This window comes from Didymosphaeria variabile, assembly GCF_027946475.1.
Source record: "Didymosphaeria variabile strain IMI 356815 chromosome Unknown scaffold_7, whole genome shotgun sequence".
Taxonomy (NCBI): Eukaryota; Fungi; Ascomycota; class Dothideomycetes; order Pleosporales; family Didymosphaeriaceae; genus Didymosphaeria; species Didymosphaeria variabile.
Genome location: NW_026611626.1, coordinates 372,923 through 395,557, shown reverse-complemented (window position 1 = coordinate 395,557; position 22,635 = coordinate 372,923). Strand labels below are relative to the sequence as shown.

Genomic DNA, 22,635 nt, shown 5'->3' with positions numbered 1-22,635 from the left:
GGTTTCTATTCGTTCCTGACTTTTAATCCTTGTTATGATGTCTCATCTCTCTCCCTCTCCTGCTTTGATGAAGAATGGTCTGTAAACATCGATCGCATGCAGAGTCTCTCATGCCAACTTTCACTTCTTAATCATACCCCCCACCCTGCTTGACCCGAGGCAGATCTGCCAACTCTCCAGTCTTCCGTTCCCATTCTTCCACACCAACTCTCACGCGCCAACCTTCGGCGCTTCTCCATACACGTTATGAACCTTATCCTGTCGTACGTCAGCATCCTGATCCACGTCCACTGTTCCAAGATCCCTAGACAGTCTCCCCTGAGCAGTCCTCCACACCGTCACCGCCAACCTACCTCAAGGAGCCCTGCCAAAGCATCCATAGCGTTCTCTACATTCCCCATTACACCCATCCCAAGTTCAACAATCTCCATCTTCCACTTTGGTCCCCCGTGCACAGGGGATGGCACAAGGCAGTACACGTTGGCGTAGTACATATACTGCGTAACGAAGGTTCCGTCGGCGTTGACAAGGCTGTAGTTGGGTGCGAGCGACATGCGGCCGGTCATGAAGTCCATGCGGAACATGCTCTTGTCGGGATGCAAGGCACGGGCGTTTGCTGAGATGGGCATTAGGGACTGTAGAGAGGGAGAGTAAAGAGAGGATGTACCGAGGATTTGGTCACGGAGCCAGGTTGGGGAATTGGACATCGTAAAAGGGACGGTGTTTTCGTCGCCGTATGTTTCGGCTGAAGCTGTTGCTAGCGTTCGCTTATCACGGTGGACTGGGTTGATGGCCGTCTCGAGAGAGTCTGTAGATGGAGGGAAGTCAAGGATGGCGGTGACGCGTAAGTGTAGAAAGAGCACTTTCGTTCCTTCCTCGCCGGCCATTGCCGCTTGCTGTGGAAGGTGCCTGGACACCTTGGCGTGTGTGGAAGATGAGGATGGGAGTGAGGTGGGCGATGCAGAGGTTGACTGCGCTCTCAGTTCTATCTAGCAGCTACATCGTGTACCCATCACCGCTCAGCATTACCGAACAAGTCACATAAAGCTCTTCCCACGCACGCTGCCTAACAACACGGATAAAAAGTGCCTAAAAGAGAAACTTGGCATGTGGATGATACAAGAGCCAAACATTCTGTCACAGTCTGCAGATATCCTTATTCGCATCGAGTATCCTTCCTATCTATCAAAGTCCACTCTTGAGATCTTTACTTGAACATACAAATGTCGGCCAATCTTCCAAGCAACACTTTGACCTCCGGCTATTTCCTATAACAGGGAATGTTTTGGTTGATGGCTATCGGAATAACTCCGTTCAGTGCTCAAACTAGCTCGTGATACACGCCTTGGTGAATATGCTCTACCAAACGACATCTCGGACTTTGCGCAAACAACCCAGTCTTACCCATCGGATAAGAAAGAAGACTAAGTTCCGTTGCAGTCAGCAGCGCATCCTCTTAAGTTCGACTGTGGGCGAGCGCATCTCTGGGCTTTTTGGTACGCAGGGTGTTAAATCCTGTCACCCTAAAGTTCAACCCCTCAACCGCATGCTCGTCAACATAATCGCCATGTCGGACTTGCCTTTAGCTCGCATCCCGTAACCCCCACACTGCGCTGTAAAACAATTCACTCATTGCCCTCTCCAACTTTAACATAGAATAATTAATCACTACAAACCCCTGCAATGGTATCTAAACACACAATTTCCCCTCCCTTCTATCTCCTCCCGCCACCCCCAACACCTTCTAAACCCAAATCAATCAAATCCTAAAAACATTAACCCCATCCACAAACGTACTATTATTATCGCTATTCGCCACGATATCCACCCCATCCCTCGTAACCATCCACGTCGCCCCCACCGTATTCACATTATACAAGTTGACATCGTGGCTGAGGGCGGACCCTTCGATGCTGACCATACGCGTCTGGCACACGCCCTCCGACGCGACGTCCGAGCATTTCGTGCTGTAGTTGTCGAAGAAGGAGTACAGGCCTGCGCCGTAGACGTGCAGGTTGGAGGAGCGCAGGATGCGGAGGCCCCAGCCCTCTGCGTTATTGGGGGAGATGGGGTGCGTGCTGTTTGACGTACTGTTCGAAGTGTTGTTGGATGCAGGGGTAGAGGAGAAGACGGGGTCGAAAAGGGCGAGATTTTCGGGGAAGGGCATGGTGGCGTCGGGGTTGGGTTGGTAGTAGCTGTTTTTCTATTAGCGGGGTTGTCTCTAAGGGGGAGGAACGCATGAACTTACGCTGTTTCCGTCTGGATTTGGCCCATGACGACGTCCTTTGTGTCGACGAATTGGTACTCGTATTTGACGTGGTGTTCTACGGCCGTGCCGTAGAGCCAGACTCTTCCTTGCAGACTCTGGTCGAGCAGACCGCGGCCGGCGTAGATGGTGATTTGAGTGTTGTTGTTGAGGGAGTCGTCCAAGTCGTGGTCGGCGACCCAGAGCCAGTTATTTTCCAGATACACTCCGCTCGCCCATGGTGTGATGTGAAGGGAGAGATAAGATGCGATGCACTCCTTCTTGAGGTTCGCTGCTGTAGTAGTCTTCTCAGGCTCCTTGATGCACTGCTCTTGTTGCAGGTGTGAGCCTGCAAAGCCTCCAATACGGGCGTGAACGTCCCATAGCCCTGCCGGTTCGCCTGTGGTTGGGCTGAAAAGGTTGTATTCAATGAGAATTGCTCCCGCGTTGGGGCCTTGTGTGCTGACGAAGCAATCAGACCACTCAATCGAGCCCTCCTCGCCTTGCGTGCCGATCTGCACAACGGGCTGGGGGTTCTCCATGTCTCCAAAGAAGGGGCCATTGGCCATGATGACCGATGAGAGGGCTTCACCAACAATCTTTGAGCCAGCAGGGACGTAGACCGTGCCGCTAACCTTGTAGTAGCCAGCATCGAGAAACAGGACCTTACCACCCGTCTTGGCTTTCTGAAGGGCGTCGTTCAGAGCCTTTGTGTCGTCCGTTTTGCCGTCGCCCTTCGCGCCAAGGGTACGCGCACTGAGGAACTGGTCTGCCGACAAGCCCTCGTATTGCGGCTTCGAGCGCTCGTAGTACTTGCCGTCAGATCCAAGAAGGTTAGATGGTCGCTTGGTCGCAGCGATAGAGCCACGGGCCTCGAGCGGCGCAAGAGGAGTCTGGACCCCCGGGCCGAGGGGAGACATAGACACATACCTATGTCCGTCCGCCCAAGCATCGATGACAGTGGACGCAGTTGAACCAGCAAGGATAGTGCTGTTGGGACCAACAACAGCCTGCTGCACATTCGCGAGCTTGACGTTCTCCAAGTACAGAGCACCAGCACTGTCAGGCTGCGAGCTCTCTGTGCGGCTGGTTACAATACCGATCGGCGTGTTCGAGATAGAGCTGTCCAAAAGAGTGATAGATCCAACGGTCAGACTTCCGTCTTCATCTAAAGACGAGATGTTCAAGCCGACGCGGCAGTTGTCGATCGAAACGCTCTTGTACGTCCAACCCCAATCCCAGAGCTGGTTAATCGCCGTGTCGACGTTGCTGAATGACAAGTTACGCATGGTAAACTGCTGGTTACCCACGTTCAGTCCGTAGTGTCCACCCTGGAAATCGAGGTCGTTCATGAAGCCACCTGAGCCTTGCTCTATAAAGAGACCTTCATGTTTTGTCCCGTTTCCAGCCGCCATCTTGAAAACCACATTCTGCAGAGACGTCGTCTGCGCGGTGGGCCAATGAATTCCCCTCATAATCGCCTTCGCCTTCACACTCGTCGTATCAAGAACGAGGTTCCTGATCTGGCGGAAAAAAGTATTAGTAGCTCCAAAGCCCAATTCACCATCCGCGCCGTACGGGCTCGCATCGATCAAATACCCGATATCATTTCCGTCCTGGTTGGCAGTCGTGAAGTTCGAGCTCGCCTTGATAGTCGGAAGGCAATTCGGGTTCCCAATAATCTGCGTGTAATAATAATCGATAATCGCTTCGGAGATCAAATATATTCCGCCTGGAAAGTAAACCGTGGCTGGCGTCCTAGTGGTCGACTTGCAGACGGCGGGCGCGCATCTCTTTCCATCAGTGATAGCTTTTTGAATGGCTTTTGTGTCGTCCGTTACTCCGTCTCCCACAGCTCCGTAGTCCTTGACGTTCCTGAAGACCTGGTAGGAGGTATCATTATTGAATGAGGCGATTCCCTGGTGGGCTACTTGCTCCATCCAAAACGGCGCACCGCAAGAACTTCCGTTCCCTGAAGAAGAGCCACCAGTCGGTTGTGGCGTTGTCGCAACTGGCGTTGGCGTATATACATTTGTCGCGTAACCTTCGCTTCTACGTATGGGAGCCGCGTGATAGTGATGGTTCAAAGCGGCATTCGCGCCGGAGGAGAGAAGAAAAAGGGTTGAAGCGAGCGACAGCATCTTGCAATAAAGAAATAGTCAAGGACCAAAAATGAAGGTGACAGCGACAAGAAGTCTGCTGGGGAGCGGGAGCGCGGTGGGCTGAAGCTCAGTATAAGTGCTTACGCCACCAAAAGTAGGATCTGTGGATCGGCCGCTAGTTGTATGCAAGGTACAGTGTACGAAGAACTACCGCAGGATGGCCGCAAGATTATAAAACAACGATTACTAGGTTGAATGACTGAACGAGAAGCCCAAGATGGAAGTTGAGTAATCTGACAATCGGCCCTGTTGGTCTTCTTATGCGAAACAAATTCGCCCTGTCTCGCGAACCGTGGTCAAAGGGTGTAGAACAATTGTAGAAAACCGAAGTCCTGCGGCGTAGCTGCGCTGTGCGGGCGTAACCAGCCTGATGACATTTGGTGACCCACAAGTCCCCAGAGTTAGCAGAGCTTGCGACTCCCTTCTGTGGGACTGTTGAGTCGTCATGCTTGCAATGAAGTCTCGCGCACACTGCAAGCCATCCCTGTGGGCATGCTGCAAGCCTTCGTAAATCGTTTTCGGCGGACCGCGGAACCCCAGATTACGATCCGCGACCGGCTCCTGCCGATGTCATGGCACAGCAATCTCATCGAGTCTTGACCACACGGGCGAGAAAGTAAGCTCTCAGGGGCTCGCTCGTTGCACTTCTGGGGCTGATGCAACTTCGTTCACTATCCCCAATCCCGGTAAGTGCAGCCTTGTGGGGGTTGCCCAACAACGGTGAGAGAGGACTCAACGAATGGTGAATGACCTTAGATCCCGCTGATTTTATTAGTCAAGCGTGTCAAGGTGTAGAAAGTGTGATTAAGCAATTTGATATGAGGCCAAGTCGTGACTGGGTTGTGTAGGAGCGTGTCGCGCATTCCTGGGAAGGAGCAGACCACGCGCTCGCACGTGACATGCGTCGGCGCTCCACTCGTGAATTACCGCTTTCCCATCGTCAACTTTTATTAAACAACCGTGATCAACGAACGTCATCATCTTAACGGTCCACCACCACCAAACAACTCACAATCAACCCTTCTCCCCAACCGACAACTCATAACCCGTCATCATGTTCGGAGGTGCGTGTTCTTCCATCCTGGAGGATCGGGGTAGCAGAAAGCTTTGCGCTGGCAAAGTTGAAGGAAGATGGAGTAGCTAACAGCAAACAGCACCACCCCAGCCGTCGAAACAGGAGCTCGAGCGCGCCGAAGCCCAGACCGTAAACGACATCAAGTGGACGTTCGCCGGCGCTGTTGTGCTGTACTTCTCGCCTTTCGTTGTCGACTACGCGCGCAAGCTTGTTTAAGCTCCTCAACCAACTAAAGCCTTCACCCAATCCGATGATATAATTGAAGAGAGAGACTCGATCGGCAATTGTACATATTACACCACGGGCGTTCACGACGGATGCGGTCACCTATGTGATGGTCTTCTCAACACTTGGTGAGATGGCACTGTATATTAGACTGTACAACAGCGGACGACACTGTGTCTTTGGAGCGCATTATGGCTGGCATTGAGCGATGAGCTCTGGTATCTAGGTTTTATAGATGGATCCGAAATCGCAGGTCATTTGAGTGCTTGCGGACACTCCGCCCTCCAATGCCACCGCGCCCCAAAAATCATTTGCAATCGGTCCTCCAACCTTATTCTCAAAACTTCCAAAATCCGAACCGACCATTTGTCCTTCGCCCTTTTCATTATGACCGCCATGCCAATGTAGCTTGACCTGCACCGCCGGCAAATCAACCTCCAGATTCGAAGCTGAGCTTGATATCGTACACGCCTTGACTTATGCCACTCTTCACCTTCTTGACCTCGGTGGCTTTGTCTGCTCCTTCTCCCACTCGTTGTACTCTTGCACCGTGTCGTCGACCATCTTCTTGAGATGTTGCAGCTGCTGGTCATAGCCTTTGAGGATCTGACATGTGTTAGCTTGCGACAGGACCAAGGAATGACTTGACCTCACCTTCTCTAGTTGCGCCTGGTCGTCCTCTGACAAACTGCCATCTTGGCTACCTGCGGCGGCCGCATTACCCTGCCTCTCGGTCTCCTTCTGCAGAGCCTGTGCGCGCTCCCGCACGCTCGACATACGTGCCCAGATCTCCTCCTGTTTGCCGCCGTTGATCGGATCGAACGCCCTCTTCTCCAGTTCAGCAAGCTTCTTCTTCAGCTCCTCCTCCGTCTGGTCCATCGCGTATCCCCGGTTCCGCAGAATCTGGACTTTGGTAGCAAGCGCAAGTATCCGCTGAGTATGCTCAATGTGCTTTTGCTTGGCTTTCGTGATCCGCGGCGCGGTTGTCAGCTCGTGCTGGTCTTTGATCACGCCGAGACAATTATTCATCTCGTGCAGTCGGCTTTGTAGTGTGTTCATGGCGAAGACTTGATATTGGATACGCGCCGCCATCTCTTCGAAGCCGCGCACGAGTAGCGGAATAGAGCCTTCACTCGGTTTGTTAGCCAGCGCTTCTTCCCATTTCTTGTGGTCCTCATGCGGTTGAGGGCCGTAGAAAGGGGCTTCTTCTGGCTTCACAGAATTGTAGAAGTAGTGCTGGAACGCACACTCTGGGCTGTTGGGATCCCACTTCTCAGCTATCGTCTTCATCTGATCGATGACTGATTTCTCCCCTGTATTTTATTAGTGAAGTCTGAGGAAACAGTGTCTTATACTTACGCGCGCCGTTTAGAGAAGCACTGGCGAAGCGGTCGTTAACTGACTGCCGTAGCTGAGGAAGAGCCTGCTGTTGTTGCTGGAGCTGCTGCTGTTGGTTTGGATGTAGGGTTGGCGCAGGACGGACGAAGCCGCCCATGACTGAGCTGCCTAAGTTCGGCTGTTGCTGCTGCGGCTGCTGTTGCTGCTGAGACTGACCCAGGCCGCCGAACATACTTCCTCCAGCATTTTGCTGCATGTTTTGTTGCATGTTCTGCTGCATGTTCTGCTGCTGCGACTGGCCTAGATTGCCGAACATCCCGCCCTGGTTCGCATTTTGCTGTGTATTCGCATTTCCAAAGAGGCTCGATGTTGGCTGCTGTTGCTGGTTCTGAGTCTGCGAGGAGCCAAAGAGACCACCCGGCGGGGCCGTAGTAGAACCAAATAACGTGCCCGTCTTCCTCTCCGTCTGCGCTGTCTGCCCGAGGTTGCCGAAAAGCGACATGGTGTAGGTCTAGGTGCTGGCGGTGTCTGGGTGCGTGTTTTCGAATGTATCCAGGTCGTATTGGCAGGCGCAGCGGTTAAGGAACCGTATGCGCACGACAGCGCGCGCTGGTAGAATAACGCACCGGTCGCACGGAAGGCTGGCGATGTGCGGCGACGACTGTGTTGATAGTGTTAGCAAGTTTCCTTCATAATGTTGGCCGCGGGTTGTTTTGAAAGTCAAAGGGAAGCTATGGAGCACCAGCCAATTGCGGCTGATCCAAATCCCTGTACGCGCCAAGAGCGACGCAACTTCACTTCACGAACAAGCCGGCGAGCTTCCACTCCAGTTTCTAGGGCACAACAAATCCGCCATTGGCCCAGCATGTCGTCCCGTCAGCCTAGGTTTGCACCCTCCGCAGCTCACTCGCTACAATTCTGTGCTAATTGGCTCCAGATTCAACGACCAGGCCCTCATCGACACCACCCCTCTGCCCGACGACATTCCTAAGGTCAAGGAGCTCGGCGCCAGCTCTGCACCCCTCTTTAGTGCCTCTTACTTCATTGGCGCGCGATGCAAGGCCTACAACGATGACTACATGATGTGCAAAACTGAGTCCAACGGCCGGGGCGAGCTGGACTGCATGAAGGAAGGCCGGAAGGTGACGCGGTGCGCGGCGAGCGTGTATGACTTTCCGGAAAGATCGCTGGAGCGAAACTGGAGCTAATATTATATGTAGGATCAAGGACCTCAACGAGCACTGTCTGGAGGAGTTCCGCAACCACTGGAAATGCTTGGACAACCAAAACCACCAACTGTGGAACTGCCGATCACAAGAGCGAAAGCTGAACAGCTGCGTGTTCGACAAACTAGTACGCCATTTCGAACTACCATCATTCTGCGCACAGCTGACTCTAGCAGAAATTAGAGAAGGTGATACCAGATACGCCCAAGGGCGAGACACCCGTGCATCTGCGGGGCCGCCAGATCTTTTCGACGAACTAAGCTGTGTATACTATGTCAGGAACAAGATCGCGAAACATGTCAATTCAATTTTCCCACAAATCGCTGTGATGACCATTCGTTTGCGCGGCGGCGGCGGACCGTTTGTACAAGCACCCACTACGTGACGCGCTCTGAGTCGATAGCGTAGATTCAATGCCGTGGCTCATGCTCATGTCAAGAACCGCAGCCTTCTGACTTTACGAACTACTCAGTTCGTGACTCTTTGATTTCTAGCCATGGTAAGGTTTCGCGTTCCGCAGCTCTTGCTTCACCATCATCGCAGGGCCTGTTGAATACCTTATTGTTCACTTCTCACCCGTCGTTCATTCTATTGTGCTCGCTGTTCCTATTGTCGCTGTTGTACACTTCACTCGCTGCCTTTCTTTTATCCTTCATCGCCGCCCTCCATTCCCTTCGTAGTCTCAGTCCTTCGTCCTCTCCGTCTACGACCACGACCACGATCTGTGCGCGCATTGCATTCGCAACAGAAGCCTTCCATCTTCTTCACGCCCAGCGTTCCAGCCAAGGAGTCGAATTCTTCCACAGCGGCCAAAATGATCGCCAACCCTTTCTCCGACCACCTCTACCGGATCGATAGCGACGAGCATATCGACAACGGCAAGTCGCTCGCCTTCCCGGATCTTTTCCCAGTCCCACACATGGAGAAACTCCAACCTATGTCAACATCCTCCACCGTATCTTCTACTGAGGTATCTCCCGCCAGCACCGCACCAAGCACACCACCTCTGCCCTACCCACCCCTCAAATGGACCGCTAGCACCCTCAGTAAGCCCCCGACCCCCACCCTGACATCCCTCAGCGCCCTTTGCAACTTCTAACTGTATTCAGATTACCTCCTCACTGCACTCTACCCCGCGCAGATGTACTCAGGCAGCATGGTGCTCGAATCCTACCCTACGAAGCCCCAGGAACGGTTTTCGCCTGTCAGATTGGAGTTGTATATGCGTATCAAGTGCACCCATGTCCCCGCATGGGCGTATGCTGCCAGCGCACCCATCGGCACAGGCCGTCCTGCTTCTAAATTGCTCGTCGCGCAGGCTAGTGGGGAAACGGAGGCGCAAGCAAGAAGAGCGCTTGCGAAGGAAGTCGTTGGTCTGGCGAAGGAGAATGGGATGCTGGAATACTTCAAGGCTTACTACCGCATCCGAGCTGAGCTGTACACGCTCGACGATCTGGCTTTGCGCTCCTTGAGACGTGGAATTGAAGGCATGAAGCGGGTTTCGGACTGGGAGTGGATAGGGAGGCTTGCGCAGCTCAGATTTGCGGGTGTAGATGAGGCATGGGGCTTTGAGGCGAGGTTCGAGGTTTTCTTGCTGGGGGGTGGATACTGGGAGGTGGAGAGGTGGGGGGTTGATGTAGATATTGCGTTGGTTCTGACACCAGGGGATAGGACGGTTCGGACGCAGACCCACGGTGGGGTTGTGTGGTTTCTGGAGATGGTCGTTGCTGATTTGGCTTTGTGTTAGGCGCGAAGGGTGCGTTGGATGGGTTGAGATGGCGTGAGATTTCGCTGCGATGGCTCGAGGCGATGGCATCAGGCTGTGCATCATCAGCTTCTATTCAGCACAGTATACTCTATTTTGAGGACGGGTTCCTGCTTTGAATGCATTCTAGTAGTATTACAACGCTATCGAATGGGTATCTTATCATGGTTCTCGTCAACGTCAATCCTTCATCTCTGTTGTCTTGCGCCGAACAGTCTCGCCCTCACGTCACCCCTCGCAGCCGCAGGGCTGCTCCTCAAGAATGAGCTTCCCTCCATTATCGAGCTGCTCCCCTCCAGCTCCAAGCTCATCCTATTATTCCGCATCTGCTCCCTCGCTTGAAGCTGACCCATCGCATGAGCCTGGCCCACGGTATGAACCTGCACGAGACCACTCGTCCTCCTCACACTCCTAACCCCAGCAGAACTCCTCCTGCTCCTCGTACTCCTCACCGCGCCAGAACTCCGTCTGCTCCTGGTCGACCTCATGGTTCCTGGCTGCGGCTGCACAAACGACCCATCATCCTCGCTCGAGTCCATCAAGGACGAATCCGTATGTTCGTAATCCCCCGCCTCCGGCACATCATCATCGAGATCCCGTTCCTCAAGCAGCGAGCCTTCCATAGACGCCTCCTCCATCGCAAGCATCTGCCCCACCCTTCCCTCGATCATACTCCCCTCAATGAAGCTATCCTCATTGAACGTGACATCCGCCCTACTCCCGCCCTCTTCCTCACTCCCTTCATTCCCGCTCTCACTACCCGACGCCGAAACCTCAGACTCACTCCCCTCCGCCTCCGCCTCGGGCACATCCTCATCCAGATCCCTCTCCTCTTCCTCAATCTCCTCGCCCGCGGCATCCCTCGCCTCCGCATTCGCAGCATCTTGCTGCGCAGCCGCGAGATCCATCATCTGCTGCTCGCGCATCGCAAGCGCTTCCTGCTCCTTCATTTCCTTCTCCTCGTCGATCATCGCTTGGTATGTCTTCTGGATTCCTGGCGGTCGGATCCAGGACGCGCCGAAGTGGCGGATGTTGGCATTGCGTTGTTTTTGCTTGTTTTCGTCGTGGAGGAGCTGCGTGAAGAGGGAGCGGGTGGGGCGCCATGGGCGTGGGCGGTATGGCCGCGGCGGTGATGTTGCGATGGGGGGGTGGAGAAGTCCGGAGTGTCGAATGTTTGATGGGGCTTGCGGACGGAGGGCCAGAGGGTAGCATCCTGGGTGAGAAGGTCAGTCGTGTGATGAGAGAGCGCTGAGGTGTGAGACGATGCGCGGGGTGCTCAGACGAGGTATCGTTTGTTTATCGTGATTGATGGAGGGTAAGAAGGGGACGTACCGCTCGCGGCGTGATCAAAGGTAAGCTCAACATGATCCTCTCAGTTTCTGAGTGATCTTTTGTTGTAGTTGGTGTCGTTCACGCGACTCAGCGCCCAATGTTTCGCGTGTATGCAAAATGCGGGTTAAGCCGCGGTAGTTCCAGAGCTGCCAAGGGTCCAGCGGTGGTACGCGTCCACGTGACGATATCAAAGCTGGATCTAGATTGTCGGGAAAGTCTACGCGAGCCAATGCGAGTGCTCCGTTGTCAACGTGCAGCGACCACCGCGTGTGATCACACTCACCATTGATAGTGCCCCAAACAAACGCAGTCCAGCCGCAATATAGGTAACGTTTGGCTTGGCCCTTGCTGCCGGCATGTTTCCTATAATCCCTCGGGTCTCAACACCCCGTTCTTCTCGTTCCTCTCTCGCAACCATCCCTCGCTTCGGTGACAATTGCTCATACAAGCTCATACAAAACCTTGGAAGTCTTGGGGCATACGCCAGCGACTACGCAACCTTGCAACTCAGTGCTCCTACGGATCCTACCCTGCCTACAGAGTTATACGCTTCAGCCAGTCGGACGTTTTCACCTGTCATACAGACCTCACCTAAGCCACGCGGACCTCCCTCCGGCAGCGGACCCGCGTACATACTATACTCCAGGCAGACTTCCCAAAAGGGCGCATTGCTACAACGTGAAATTATATCACCAAAGCAAAGACTCCTCGTCAATCAAAGACTCCTTCTCTGGCGCAAAGCTCTCTTGAGCTGTATACATCTCACGACTTAAATACACCAATCTCAATTCAATTGGCCATCATGAAGCTGCTAATAACACTCCTCTTCGTCCTCTCAACTCTCCTCTTCGCCTCAGCACAACCACACCAGAGACACACCCAAGAAGAACCCACGCCCGCGGTGTTTGAAAACGAGAAGCCCATGCACACGACGGCGCTTATGGCGGGTGCGGCGTGGAAGTTGTCACGGGATGCAGCGAAGGCGACGCAGACGACGACAATTCCAAGGCAGAGGACGAGACCGACACAACCCGTTGCTCAGGCGGAGTTGTGAGGGGATGGGCGTGGAGAAGGACTTGGAGGGTGAAGAGTGAAGAAGGAGAGATATCATGGCGACCAAGATGTTGGCCATGGATAAGAGTGTCACGATACATGGATTAGGGAAGATGGGATGCACATTGGATTGAGGTGTGCTTGAGAGACATACTGCAGGCCTACGACAAGGGACCGATTAATAACGATTGAATGAATGTATTACTACTGCGAAATTCAGATACCCGCTTCTACTTGTGTTGGGCTTGTCGTCAAGGCCGGGGTCGCCCGTCGAAACAACGATCTGGTACTGTGAATTTTGTACGTGCATCAAAATTCTCAGCTCTTATCCGTTCTTCAGTAAACTAGAGACTGCATTCATAATTTCATTGGATCCGTCTCTACATCCAACATGGATGGATCCTTTGAACTGACTAGCCTGTACACAACTACCACAGTTTTTACTTGCTCCAGCCCTCACGCTTCCTTGAACGGACATCCCTTATCACTCGACTGACTCTTCGTCTTCTCCTTCACAACCTTCCACGTCAGATCCATCAGCCTCTCCCCCAGCGCCTCATCATTCGCCTTGTCACTACCCTGCTCCACAATCGCCGGCGGCGTGATATACTGTCCGCTCTTTTCAGTCTTCGTCGCCGCAAACATGGTCGACACCGCGCCCTCGAATTGACTCTTCTTGAACGGCTGCATCCCCACGCTCATACCGTACCCCAAGTACGGCCACGCCTCGTGGATGTGCTCCGTTGTTTGTCGCGTATCTACGATACCGGGGTGTGTCGCGTTAGCGAGGATGTTAGGGTACTGAGAGGTGAGGTGGCGCGCGAGGTATTTTGCGTATAGAAGGGAAGCGAGTTTTGTGCGGCCGTATTGCGGTTGGGGACCGTAGTCTTTGTTCAGCTCTTCGATGCTTTCAAACTGCGTCTCCTTAGGTGTCTGCTCGTGCAGGTTTGAGGCGAGGTTCACGATGCGGACTTTGTTGCCTTTCTTCGCAGTCTCTTTGATGGTGGGCAGGAGATGGGAGGTTAGTACTACGTGACCGATGTGGTTCGTTGACATGTGCTGGTCCACGCCGTTCTTGTCCAATTGCACAGTCATAATGCCGCGTGCCGCATTGTTGACTAGGATGTCGATGCGATCGGTTTTGTCGGTGATTTGGAAGGCTACTTTGCCGGTCTGTTCCCAGTCGCTCAGGTCGCATTGGAGCCATTCGACTTTGTTGGCTGCTTCTTCGCCCATCTCGCCTTTGATGGCATTGATGGCGTCCGATGCAATGTCTGACTCTAGGGAGATGATAAAGAGCTTCGCAATGTTGTGTGAGAGGAGGGTGTGTGTGACACCATAGCCGATGCCTTCAGAGCCGCCCGTGACAACGGCGACTTTACCGGAGAGATCGGGCACCTGGTCGAGCGAGAACTGGCTATCTTCAGGTGCGAGGCTGTGTGTATTTGGTACGACTTTGCCCAAGTTCTCGGCAACGGTGTTCTTGACGGCTTGCATGATGGGCGGTATAGAGCTATAGAGACGTGGGAGCAGAGTAGTCCTTGTGGAAAAAAGCGGTCTGTGAGAAAGTGTGTATACAGAGAGCCGTAGGAAAGAGGAAGAGGGCTTCATTTATCACGAATCAGATCGACAGTGATTGTGCGCGTCCCTCGTATATGAATGCAGGGAGTGCGACCGCGGGACAGATCTTATGCGGAACTGGCGTAGTGTCATGACGTTTGGATATATCCGCACCGGCGCAGGTACGATCGTGCAAAGTGTGTCTTGATGTCAAAGGTCAGTGTGTATGTGGTGACCCGTTATGACGCCAGTATAATAGTAGCTGTCCCAAAAGGGCTAGTCTCAAGTACTTGCACCAAAGTCCTTGGGAACCACAGTATCGGTGCATTAGAACTTGTGCACTTTATTATAAAGCACCACCGACGTCTTTTTGTCGCCTACTGAGATATTTATGACTACCGGTCGTCGTGATGAGCTATACGAATACGGTAACCGTTCAAGAAATCCATCATCCATCCATCGGCTACGCGCACGACCTTTGCCATAGGAGGTTGACTAATTGTTCACTTTCGGCCGAAGCATACATTGCCCTCAATGAATAAAGTAGAAGAAATATGAAACGCCAGCACAGGTGCTGGGTGAGCGGATGCAGTGCAAATTGTGTATAAGGTATAGTGAGGTGGAAATGAGACACTAGGCTGAGATTTCCATGTCTTGCATCTAACTATTAATGAATGGGCATACACAGTTTGGCTTAAGACTGCATGAGTATTCTGTACATCCCACGGAATACTCCTGCTTCGGTTCAGAAGGGCTCCGTTCCCGCATTGCCCCACAGTAAAGCTTCCGCTATCACTGAATAGACCCCTTGCGAATCGGCCGACTGAGCAGTTGACTCAATCACCTCACAAAAGTATTGCCACGGCCAGACTCACAACAGCAAGGAAAATTCCCGGCACCAAATCCACCGCATTAGACGTAAGGCGCTCAAGACAGTACGTCACTGTGTACGAAGAATTATCGGTGCCGCACAGCAGATGTGGCGATGCGTTGGTGTAGTTTTTTGTGTTGCAGACCTTCTGATTCTGCGTCATATTATCGAGCGTGGCGGGAGCGTAGACGATATTGTCGGCGACAACAGGACCCGTACAATTAGAAAGATCGGTAAGGAAGCCAACGAGGGATCCAAAGAAGCCCCCGATGCCGGGAAGTAAGCTCGCGAGATCTGCTACGCCGCTCACGAACTCTGGAAGGATTTCAGTGGCAATATTATGAGAGGGCGAAGATAGTTTACGTACCCTCGATGCTCTCTTCGTCTGCGTCAGGGTCGTTGGCAGCGCCAATAGACACCGAGACGTTGGGCGGATTGGCTGGGACATCGAACTCATGCGTGAGATTGCTCCATGAGATTGTCGTGTTCGTTTCGACAGCACCGATCAACCACGTCTGGTTACTGGAATCCGAACCTGCAGTTGAGACGATAGCGAGGACCAAATCATCCTCTTCGAGATCACGGGGCAGTCCAACGTATATCTCCTGTATGCCAAAGCGGAAGCGACTGGCAAGGGCCAAATGGGAAGAAAGGAATACCAGGACTCGGAGCAATGAGTGCAGACGAAAGTAAAGCATAGAGGGCAACAAGCAGTTCAAGATAATTTACAACTATGTTCGAATGTATTTCGAGTAAAACTTGGGTAGAATGAGTCAGTGGTATTGCTATACTCACACAAAGAAAGAGTCGAATAGAGGAAACATCATCTACTTATGTTTTTCGACACAACTTTACATCCGATTTAGACATGGCTGTAGCAGTAGTGTTAGCTTACCTGCATCAGTGCGTAGCTGCACCTGATGTATCGATTTAGAGTAAACTTATTGGTGAACTGTTCTCCGCCTCGCGTACTTTCAATCGAACAGATAGGGGGCCAAGAATCAAAGGCTTAATGTCTAGACTTCGGCCCCCCAACCTGGCTGAAACTCACGCCTCATCATTGGCACAAAACACGAAGTGTTACGGCTAAAGAATGGTTTATCTCTGCATGCAGCCGCCAACAGCGACTGCAGATAGCCTCGCAGGATGACCGTAAGGGCGAAAAGAGTTCGATTGGACAAGGTGTCGTGTTATTAGGGTTGTGGTCAACTACTCGTATGCATTTCGAAGGCGAATTCATGGGTCTACGCCGACTTTAGAAAGGATTCGCAACCGACACAGCAGAATCCACGTATGCGTTCAGATCATGTTTGTTAGTTTGCTGCCACATTCCAGGCCCAGACTTAAAATGAGTCGCCCCTAGCGCTTCGGCCTCCTACCACCAACAATGGTGTATGTACATCACGCTAGATTGGCCATGTTGATTAGCATCCTCGAACCGCCCGCTGCGCGGCAACCGCTTTTATACTTCTAGCGCTTTTGTGTATTGCTTATGCTTCACCATATCTGCCTTGCGGGTTGACGACGGTCCCGGGGTTCTGAGAGTGCTTTCCCCCCATGATAGTCTACCGACATGGAATACACCTAAGCGTATCTCGTAGACTGATGTTTGAGTTATCTCGCTTGTATACCATGCTGCTTTGAAAAGTACAGATGTCCTGATAATGCCTCAACAACAGAATCTGTCATTAGATACTATTGGTTCCTTTCTACATCACTAGTGTCGTAATTACAGTCATTCTAGTGCGGTGTCACAACCGTGATACCTCGACTCTTTAACTTCAGCACCCGGTACCGCAGCCATATCGATCGTGTAAAGTGTGTCTTGACATCAATAGGGCCAGTGTGTTTGTCGTCATGACGCTAGTAGAAAAGAAGCTGTCTCGAATGGGCTAGTCACAGATGCTTATCGATAGGAGCTTTCCACTAGCGTCAGCGGGTGCCTGCATGTGGACTCGATGTTTCAACTTCCTGTTGATAGCGCACCTTGCCGCCATGCGTTAATTATCAAATTCCCCGTGTTGACCTGTGGTTACAGTTGCGGATCCCTTGAGATGGAAGCAGTTGTAACGTCCGACCTCCTCCTATAGCATTTCCACAAGAATGTCACTGTGCCGCTTTTACATCTTCTAGTCTACAATGTCCGCTTCAACAGCGCGCTCGAGCGCCAAAAGTCACCAGTCGATATTTGTGCCCCCCGATGTACTTGCCGCACGTAGGGAGAATACTACGGCTTCAATGCTTGCCCAGCTCCACGAACCTCCCCCGGTTGCCAACCCCTCACCGTTTCGAGGATTCGGCCTTTATACCGATGTCGAGGTCGAAGTACCACAAAATGACCCTCGCCTTGCACACAAGCCTTACACTGTTAAAAAGTTCCTACCCCTGGGCGGGCCCCAGCATGTACATAACAAGCGTCGGAAGAGGGATGATCTACCAGATGAGGTGTTGAGAATGTACAATGAGTTGGAGGCTATCCTGTTGCGGGAGGAAGACGCTGAGAAGCGTGACGCGAGACAAGACCCACAAGAGCGCTTTAAGCCTATGAAATGCCCAGGGATCTTGGTGCCTCCACCTTCACTTCCACCGCCGCTATCGAAGCCTACAGAGACTACCATAACGATCCTTAAGGCTAATAAGGAGACCAGGGCGGAAATCGGGGAGAAAACCATGGAAGAGACCATAGGCGAAACCATGGAGAAGACTAGGGAGAACACGAGGAAAGAGACCGGGAAGGAGGTCAGGAAGGAGATCAGGGAAGAACCTGGGAACGACTCTCATAAGGATAATAACCCAGACACCAACTCTTCGGACAAATCCACCGAGGTCATCAAACAAGGCACCGTAAAAGTTGAAGAGACCCAGGACGTAGCTGACTTGAGCACTCAAGAGTCTGGGGAGATTTGGGAGGACGATAGTGATGTGGAGATTATCGAAAGCCGCCCTGTCCAAAAGCGACATCTTCCGGTGTACAACATGGCACAATTATTTTGTTGTGCCTGCAATGTAAAAATCGGGGGGAATCTCAGGGCGTTCACGGATCATATGCTCAAAATACATTTTGATGAGCTCGACTCGATATACTACAGGTGCTGTGCGGATCACTACTGGAATGCATCATTGACTTCTTATGTTCCCCATTGGGGCGGGGTCCATGGCTGGGGCAAGGAGCCTTTCCCGTGCCCTAAGTGTGCAGCCAATTTTCAGAGCATCCCAGAACTACGGGGACATCTCGTAAAGGTGCATCAGAATTCAGTCAGTACTACACCAAAGAGCTTACGAGAAGTGACACCAAAAGCTTCAGTCGATTACAAGTCCAAGAGCTCAGTCGGTTCGATACAAAAGAGCTCGCAAGATCCCACACCAGCAAGTTCAGTCGCCCCGAAACCAAAAAGTGTATATGAGCCCGAACGAACAAGGTCAGTTGGAAGCGGGCCACACAATAGAGATCCGGACTCAGCACAACATGCGGCCGAGCCCATACCGCCCGTCGAACATAGACCGCCGGTTTCACTGCCTCCTAGACCACAATTTCCAAGATCATCGCGAACATCGTCGTATCCGGCACCCAGGGCACACACGCCACCCCGGAGGCCACCGTCAACCGAAAGAGTAGAAGGGCATCCGGCACCTAGGGCACACACGCTGCCCCGGAGGCCACCGTCAACCGGAAGAGTAGAATGGCATCCGGAATTCAGGCCGCCCACGTCACCACGGCGAGACCGACCCCCCGCCGACTGAACCAAGATCGCATTCAGCAGCCCGCTCACGCTCAGCAGCCCGGCCACTCTCACCACCGCGCAGAGGCACCTCGAACGACAGAGCATCCTGGCATCCAGCCTCCAAGAACCCCTCCCAGCCTCCTTCTCGCAACTCTCCCTCGACCTCCAGTCACAAGTCCTTTACCCCTTCCAGGGACTACGCAAACCACTCGTTCTCCCGCCTCGACGACACCCCCACCCCTTTCGCAGACCTCAACATCCGCTGCCTAAAATGTAGTCTAGACCTCAAGACCATCTCCTCCCTGACCATGCATCTCTTCACGCAGCACATCGAATCCATGCCCAAGCTCTGGTGGCAATGCTGCAACATGAATGGCATGCCCATGGGCGCGACGCTCAAGCATCTTAAGGAGATGCATGGGTGGCGTGATGGCCTGCCGTGTCCGGGGGAAGGGTGTACGCGGACGTTTGGTGATTTGCCTAAGTGGCATGGCCATGCGAGGAGCCATGTTAGTATGCTGACGAAGAGTGGAGATGTAGGGAAGCAAGTCAGTCAAGAGAATCCTCAGGCTAGCGACAACAAGGGTAGGAGAGCGAGTGTGGCTTCGGAGTCGTCAGCGATGGATATATCGGATGGGTAATTGTCCTATAGAGACGTTGTTGTGGGCGTAAGCTGGGAGTGATGCCGCGGATTGTAACGTGTCAAAAATGAGGTGGTGTGTTATATATGCAAAATTTTAGTAGGCAGCTTCCGCGTATCATCTACGCCCTGGATGATTAAACTGGGCTTGGGCACTTTATCGAAGGCCATGATGGAATTATATGTAGACAGATGCTTGGGGTAGCTTCTCGTAGGGGCTTGTTACGAGGTCGAGCGTGCGACAACCTCCAGCATGGCGTTCCAGGTGTGCTTCTATAAGATGTAGTTCAAACATGTCATAGGCAAGGCGATGCAGGATGAAGAATTCGAAGAAATTTGTTCGATTAAACCATTACAAACGATCAATCAAGAAAAGGCCTCTCTTAACCTGCTCAAAACCGGATCTCTCCAGGAGAGTATTGTCAAGTCATGACTCGCTGGACGAAAGTCTCAACGAGTCGCTTGGATTATCGCCGCGCAAATGTACAAGCTCGTGGCCCCTTTCGCCGTCTAGTACTCTGCCTCAACACCCTCCTCGCCTTCAAGGCTGTCGGCGGCGACCTCCTCGTAATCGCGCTCGAGGGCAGCCAAGTCCTCGCGTGCCTCAGAGAATTCACCCTCCTCCATACCCTCACCAACATACCAGTGGACGAAAGCACGCTTGGAGTACATGAGATCGAACTTGTGGGAAAGAGCGCTCCATGCCTCGGCAATGGCGGTGGTGTTGGAAAGCATGCACACGGCACGGTTGACCTTGGCCAAGTCGCCGTTGGGGACGGTCTGCGGGGGCTGGTAGCAGATACCGACCTTGAAACCGGTCGGGCACCAGTCGACGAACTGGATGGTGCGCTTGGTCTTGAGGTGGGCAATGGCATCGTGGGTGCTCTTGGTGACGACATCGCCACGGTACAGCAAGCAGGTGGCCATGTACTTTCCGTTGCGGGGGTCGCACTTGACCATCTGGTGGTTGGGCTCGAAGCAGGCGTTGGTGATCTCCATGACGGAGTTGGCCTCGTGGGCAGCCTTTGCGGCGGAGATGACCGGGGAGTAGGCGACGAGCGGGAAATGGATACGGGGGTAAGGCACCAAGTTGGTCTGGAACTCGTTGAGGTCGACGTTCAAGGAACCGTCAAAGCGGAGCGAAGCAGTGATCGAGGAGACGACTGAATTCTGTTAGCAGACGTGAAGAATATTGCTTTCTCTGACATACCCTGTGCGATCAGGCGGTTCAAGTTCTCGTAGTTCGGACGCTCAATGCCCAAGTTGCGGCGGCAAATGTCGTAGATAGCCTCGTTATCCACCATGAAGGAGCAGTCGGAGTGCTCCAGGGTAGTGTGAGTTGTGAGAATAGAGTTGTACGGCTCGACAACGGAGGTGGCGACCTGCGGTGCCGGGTAGACACAGAACTCTAGCTTGCACTTCTTGCCATAGTCGACTGACAGCCTCTCCATCAACAGGGCGCCGAAACCGGAACCAGTTCCACCGCCGAACGAGTGGAAGACGAGGAAACCCTGGAGTCCCGAGCAGTTGTCGGCAACGCGACGGACCTTGTCCAAGACCTGGTCGATGAGCTCCTTTCCGACGGTGTAGTGGCCACGAGCATAGTTGTTTGAGGCATCCTCCTTGCCAGTGATCATCTGCTCGGGGTGGAAAAGGGAGCGGTATGTGCCGGTGCGGACCTCATCGACGACATTGGGCTCGAGATCGCAGTAGATGGTGCGAGGAACGTACTTTCCCTGGCCTGCAATCTGTTAGACCGCCCTATCTCCAGTCTGTGTCCCTGGCTTACCGGTCTCGGAGAAGAAAGTGCTGAAGCCATGGTCCTCTTCCTCGGCTTTGCGCTCCTCAGTGAGGTAACCGTCGGGCTGAAAAATTGTTAGCCGTCGTCTTGTATTGTGTGTAGGTTGGACTAACCTGGATGCCGTGCTCGAGGCAGTAAAGCTGATTTGTCACGTTAGCACCATGTACTGCCAGCGAAGCACCTTCAGGCAGCGCTTTTTGTGCGAAATTGATCGCAAAGAGCGCTACACGGCGGAAACTCTGGCAAAACTCACCTCCCAGCACGAGTTTGCGATCTGGCAACCGGCCTGGCCGACTATACGCGTAAAGGTCAGCGTCAACAAATACACACTAGGGTGCCCCCTCCAGAGCCCTGGAGGCGGTCAGGGCACGTGCAGGGGGTAATAAAGCTTACCGTTCAAGCTGATGACTTCTCTCATGGTGGATTGATTCGAGTAGGAATTGAGGGTACCTGGATGGACACTTAGATCACTTCGTCGCGGCCTTGGGGGAGAGACGCGGAGTGGAGAGGGGAAGAGGTGTTGTTGCCGCGAACTTTTAGCACACCGGCTAGCGAGTAAACAAGGAAGGAGCGTCCGTGCACGGCTAGGCGGCAATCGCGAACCCTGAAGCTCTCCACCATGGCCGTCGATGTTCAAAATGATAGCATTGCTGCCCGCACAACTGTTCATGGACCGCTTTTCCGGAGGATGAAGCTTCGTATGTTATCTGCGTGTCTCCCTATTGCCTTCGTCCGTCGAAGATGCGCACCATCACTTGGTTGCTCTGCATCCTTACTTCGATCGTGACAGTACACGCCAACGTAGAGAAGACGATATTCCTCGGTCCGAGTGCTATACGTCTTCCTAATGCTCGTCCTAGCTTAGACGAATTGGAAGTGGACACGCTCGAGCCGGCAGAGCTCCCCATCCTTGCGACGCAGCTATCCGTCAAGTTCCCCACGGAGACAGCACCCCGCGGGCTGGAGTCTTGGTACCTTCTGCGTGGGCTGGAAGAAGGACGCAGGTACGAAGTGCGCATCTGCTGGCCAGCATTCGTGAGTACCCAATCATTCCATCGTTTTGCTTGTTCGGTCTCCTGCACGGAATTGCTGTACATCCGCGCCTATGTTTGCCCGCTAACTGGAGCTTAGCAACCCACCGACTTCTGGCTGGATACGTTCCCAATCACTCAGGTCTTCGAGACTCCTGAACTGATATCGTCACTCGCCGGCTACAGCGACCGAGGGCGGACACTACCGCTACAGAGGCTCGGTTACACGACAGACGGTTCCGCAACAGCTCAGTCCGTCCTTCTCCTACGCGTCCAGGCTGCAGCGTCATACTATTCGACGAATAAGACGTTAATGGCATATCCTTCTCCGGTAGACGTCGACATTATCCTTGACCCCTTCATACTCAACGTCCTGCCCCGCTCTTTAGGGCCAACCGCCATATACATCATCGCTGTAGCAGTGGCCGCCTACTTCATATCGGGGTATATATACCGCTGGACTATTACTGTCTCGAAGGAGTTCGAGGAGAAGGACCACAAGGAGTGAGGTCTTGCAGCATGTCCGCAGCTGCCGGAGCCCCTCCACCTCCACCTCCACCTCCACCTCCCCTCCCCGCCGCCTCCGCCC

At 53.2% G+C, this 22,635-nt stretch overlaps 11 protein-coding genes across 11 annotated transcripts; 4 read left to right on the top strand and 7 right to left on the bottom strand.

The window, feature by feature from the left end:
- Nucleotides 1–338: 338 nt before the first annotated feature.
- On the bottom strand, nt 339–887 carry N0V89_009265 (uncharacterized protein; the record flags this gene model as incomplete). The annotated part of the gene is made up of 1 exon (XM_056218016.1): nt 339–887. The coding sequence occupies one exon, from the start codon at nt 885–887 to the stop codon at nt 339–341; it is 549 nt and encodes a 182-aa protein (XP_056067281.1).
- An 872-nt stretch (nt 888–1,759) lies between these two features.
- Nucleotides 1,760–4,185, bottom strand: N0V89_009264 (uncharacterized protein; the record flags this gene model as incomplete). The annotated part of the gene is made up of 2 exons (XM_056218015.1): nt 1,760–2,195; nt 2,249–4,185. The coding sequence occupies 2 exons, from the start codon at nt 4,183–4,185 to the stop codon at nt 1,760–1,762; spliced, it is 2,373 nt and encodes a 790-aa protein (XP_056067280.1).
- Nucleotides 4,186–6,196: 2,011 nt separating this feature from the next.
- On the bottom strand, nt 6,197–7,547 carry NUP57 (Nucleoporin nup57; the record flags this gene model as incomplete). The annotated part of the gene is made up of 2 exons (XM_056218014.1): nt 6,197–7,020; nt 7,067–7,547. The coding sequence occupies 2 exons, from the start codon at nt 7,545–7,547 to the stop codon at nt 6,197–6,199; spliced, it is 1,305 nt and encodes a 434-aa protein (XP_056067279.1).
- A 363-nt stretch (nt 7,548–7,910) lies between these two features.
- Nucleotides 7,911–8,531, top strand: NdufA8 (ndufa8, NADH-ubiquinone oxidoreductase complex I 19kd subunit; the record flags this gene model as incomplete). The annotated part of the gene is made up of 4 exons (XM_056218013.1): nt 7,911–7,930; nt 7,983–8,210; nt 8,266–8,398; nt 8,448–8,531. The coding sequence occupies 4 exons, from the start codon at nt 7,911–7,913 to the stop codon at nt 8,529–8,531; spliced, it is 465 nt and encodes a 154-aa protein (XP_056067278.1).
- Nucleotides 8,532–9,085: 554 nt separating this feature from the next.
- N0V89_009261 (uncharacterized protein) lies at nt 9,086–10,018 on the top strand (the record flags this gene model as incomplete). The annotated part of the gene is made up of 2 exons (XM_056218012.1): nt 9,086–9,317; nt 9,381–10,018. The coding sequence occupies 2 exons, from the start codon at nt 9,086–9,088 to the stop codon at nt 10,016–10,018; spliced, it is 870 nt and encodes a 289-aa protein (XP_056067277.1).
- Nucleotides 10,019–10,224: 206 nt separating this feature from the next.
- On the bottom strand, nt 10,225–11,654 carry N0V89_009260 (uncharacterized protein; the record flags this gene model as incomplete). The annotated part of the gene is made up of 2 exons (XM_056218011.1): nt 10,225–11,249; nt 11,648–11,654. The coding sequence occupies 2 exons, from the start codon at nt 11,652–11,654 to the stop codon at nt 10,225–10,227; spliced, it is 1,032 nt and encodes a 343-aa protein (XP_056067276.1).
- Nucleotides 11,655–12,877: 1,223 nt separating this feature from the next.
- N0V89_009259 (uncharacterized protein) lies at nt 12,878–13,918 on the bottom strand (the record flags this gene model as incomplete). Its single annotated transcript, XM_056218010.1, has 1 exon — nt 12,878–13,918. The coding sequence occupies one exon, from the start codon at nt 13,916–13,918 to the stop codon at nt 12,878–12,880; it is 1,041 nt and encodes a 346-aa protein (XP_056067275.1).
- Nucleotides 13,919–14,826: 908 nt separating this feature from the next.
- N0V89_009258 (uncharacterized protein) lies at nt 14,827–15,550 on the bottom strand (the record flags this gene model as incomplete). Its single annotated transcript, XM_056218009.1, has 2 exons — nt 14,827–15,167; nt 15,220–15,550. 2 exons carry the CDS (start codon nt 15,548–15,550, stop codon nt 14,827–14,829), a joined length of 672 nt encoding a protein of 223 aa, XP_056067274.1.
- Nucleotides 15,551–16,847: 1,297 nt separating this feature from the next.
- On the top strand, nt 16,848–18,593 carry N0V89_009257 (uncharacterized protein; the record flags this gene model as incomplete). Its single annotated transcript, XM_056218008.1, has 2 exons — nt 16,848–16,851; nt 17,008–18,593. The coding sequence occupies 2 exons, from the start codon at nt 16,848–16,850 to the stop codon at nt 18,591–18,593; spliced, it is 1,590 nt and encodes a 529-aa protein (XP_056067273.1).
- A 1,131-nt stretch (nt 18,594–19,724) lies between these two features.
- On the bottom strand, nt 19,725–21,433 carry TUB1_1 (alpha-tubulin; the record flags this gene model as incomplete). The annotated part of the gene is made up of 6 exons (XM_056218007.1): nt 19,725–20,377; nt 20,425–20,955; nt 21,004–21,079; nt 21,129–21,155; nt 21,269–21,309; nt 21,409–21,433. The coding sequence occupies 6 exons, from the start codon at nt 21,431–21,433 to the stop codon at nt 19,725–19,727; spliced, it is 1,353 nt and encodes a 450-aa protein (XP_056067272.1).
- A 201-nt stretch (nt 21,434–21,634) lies between these two features.
- Nucleotides 21,635–22,554, top strand: N0V89_009255 (uncharacterized protein; the record flags this gene model as incomplete). The annotated part of the gene is made up of 3 exons (XM_056218006.1): nt 21,635–21,713; nt 21,821–22,050; nt 22,147–22,554. 3 exons carry the CDS (start codon nt 21,635–21,637, stop codon nt 22,552–22,554), a joined length of 717 nt encoding a protein of 238 aa, XP_056067271.1.
- Between the last annotated feature and the right edge of the window lie 81 nt (nt 22,555–22,635).